Source organism: Silene latifolia, chromosome 4 (genome assembly GCF_048544455.1).
Source record: "Silene latifolia isolate original U9 population chromosome 4, ASM4854445v1, whole genome shotgun sequence".
NCBI lineage: Eukaryota > Viridiplantae > Streptophyta > Magnoliopsida > Caryophyllales > Caryophyllaceae > Silene > Silene latifolia.
The window spans coordinates 23728076-23730627 of NC_133529.1; the positions used below are offsets into that span (position 1 = coordinate 23728076).

General features: G+C 41.8%; 1 protein-coding gene and 1 non-coding gene across 2 annotated transcripts; one reads left to right on the forward strand and one right to left on the reverse strand.

Annotated features, from left to right (window-relative positions):
• Window positions 1-1233: 1233 nt before the first annotated feature.
• LOC141651245 (uncharacterized) lies at window positions 1234-2289 on the reverse strand. Its single transcript, XM_074458964.1, has one exon. The coding sequence runs from the start codon at window positions 2287-2289 to the stop codon at window positions 1234-1236; it is 1056 nt and encodes a 351-aa protein (XP_074315065.1).
• Window positions 1907-2013, forward strand: LOC141654554 (small nucleolar RNA R71). Its single transcript, XR_012548110.1, has one exon. It is a non-coding gene; the product is annotated as a small nucleolar RNA R71 (small nucleolar RNA).
• Window positions 2290-2552: the final 263 nt, after the last annotated feature.

Sequence of the window (2552 nt, forward strand, 5' to 3'; positions counted from 1 at the left end):
AGGAAATAAAAAGAGAGATTAACAATAAGAAAAGGGAACTAGGATGTCGGGTCATCAATGAACGTCAGTCAATCGCAGCTAAGGTCACAGATTGGTCAATGTGTCGGTCTAAGGGGCAGTGAATATCTCCTTCCGGTCTCAATTCGCCCTAAAGCACAAATAACTTAGCTTCCGCCCTCACTACGGTGCCCTAATGTTTGCTACGAGTCTCACCCTTTCCAACCTTCCGGTCCAGGTCAAGGTTTACTACGATAAAATGACTAATCATGTCGACTCAATTAGACAGAAATAATTAATTGTAGCGATTAACAACATAGACATAACCACAATAGATGATCTGTAAACCTAATAAGCAATTAACATTCATTCATCGACTTCCCTAAATCCTAGTAGGGAGAATTAGCTAGACATAATAACGAAAAGAGCAAAAACAGAGGTAAGGGAAATAATAAACATTAAATAAAGAGAAAAGGGAAAAAGAGAGAAAATTACAGAGAAAAGATCCGGAAAAGAGAGGAAAGCAATAAGTAACAGTAACAGGGAAAAAGTATTGTAAAAGTGATGTCTAAGGTGTACTGTCGTCTTCCTATTTATAGGAAAGACGATTTTATTTGACCTAGAAACAAAATAAAGCTCGATCGAGTAAACCCTAAAATGCAACTACTCGATCGAGTAGAAAAAGGAGTCGATCGAACATAATTGTACTCGATCGAGTACTTTCCAGCGCACAATTCCTGCTTCGCGCACTGAACTTCAAACGGCTGCCATTTCTTCGTTAATTGGGCAAACAGGACGATTCCAATGGCGTTGGAAAGCTAAGAGGACAAGATTTCATATCCAATTGGAATAACCTGAAAATCAGTTGTAGAACTAGAGATATGGCTCTTCAAAGTAGGCACTAGCAATTTGAAGTTCTTCCTTTGCTCGCCTAGCTATCTTACTTCTTTGCACATCTCAAGACAGCTACATTCCCACTCCAAATTCACTCTTCCTCCAAATACATGCTAAACGGACGGTAAAAGGCTCGATTTCACTATTTTCTGGTCCATTCCTGCAAATAGAACAAAACAAACCAAAGTAGCATATTCGGGGCATTTCGTAGCATAAAACTACGATAATAGCATAGAAATACGTGCATAAAAAGGCCAAAAAGGACTATATAAAATGCACGTATCAGTAACCTTGAGGTTGGTTGCCGTAGTTTTGGTTTTGATTGTTGTTTGGCCATTGGTTTTAATTTCCGGGGTTATTTCTTTGGTTGGAGTATCCTCCCCTTGGTTGAGAAAATCCGTGTGGATTATTTGGGGCTTGTGGTTGAAGATGTTGGGGGTTTTGAACATTGGTACTCTTGTAGCTAAAGTTGGGATGGTTCTTTAAACCCGGATGGTAGAAGTTAGTGTTTGGATTGTAGACATTGGGATTGTTGTAGGGGGGTCTTGGTGGTCTAGTATTGTTGTTATAGCTTTGGAAAGCATTAACATCTTGGACATTTTCCTCATACCCACCATTATAGTTGTTGGCACACATGTCAAAAGTGTGACCATTCCCTCCACAAAGCTCGCAAGGTAAAACTTGAGCTACCTCTTCCATGGGTGGACCATGTGAGGTGGTGGCTTGGTGAACTTGGTTCCTTTGCAATTTCTCAAGTTGCTTGGTGAGAAAATCAAGCTTGGCATTTGTCTCGGCATTTGCACTAGAAGAGTTCTCCTTAGGGAATTTGCCATTTCTCCTAAGCATATTTCCTCTTGAGCCATAATTTGCTTCCGAGTCTACCATCTTCTTGATTAGTGTCGTCCCTTCTTCATCACCTAAATGATCAAATCCTCCCCCCGCGGAGGCATTTACCATCTCTTTAGTTCTAGAAAACAATGTTTGAAAGACGGTTTGGGTGATGTACCACTCCGGGATCCCATGGTGGGGACAACTAGCAATAAGGTCTTGATATCGATCCCAAGCTTCACCCAAAGATTCACCATCTTCTTGTTGGAAAGTATGAATTTCATTACGAAGCATGGCGGTCTTGGATGACGGATAGTACTTGGCCATGAACGCCTTAGCTAAAACATCCCATGTTGTGAATGTATCCAGAGGGTGAATATTCAACCACCGGTCCGCCTTACCCGTCAAAGAGAATGGGAACAACATCATCCTTAGAGTGTCCTCGGATACCCCGTTCTTCTTCATCATTGAGACCTTTCTCTTGAACTTTCGTAGGTGAGCATGAGCATCTTCTTCAATATGCCCCCCGAACAAATCCTTCTCGATCAACCCAACTTGGGCGGGATGCATCTCAAAGTTGTTGGGAGCCAAAGTGCCAAAATTAATAGGGTTGCATGAATCATTATGGTTAGGCCGGTTGTGATCTCGTAGAGCCATTTGTGGTGGTGGATTTGGTATTTGAGGGGGTGGTGATTGAGGTGGACTTGGAAGTGGAAAGTTGTGAAAGGGGTTTTCTATGGGGATCTCAATTGTGTTGTTTGGTTGAAGTGGGGTTGTGGTGTCAATTATTGGTAGGGTGTGTGGGTTTGGTTGGTCTATGTTTGCTTGAGGAG

What these genes read in the sequence shown, in the direction of transcription:
- LOC141651245 (XM_074458964.1), bottom strand. Translation starts at nt 2,289, where the DNA reads ATGCATCCCGCCCAAGTTGGGTTGATCGAGAAGGATTTGTTCGGGGGG.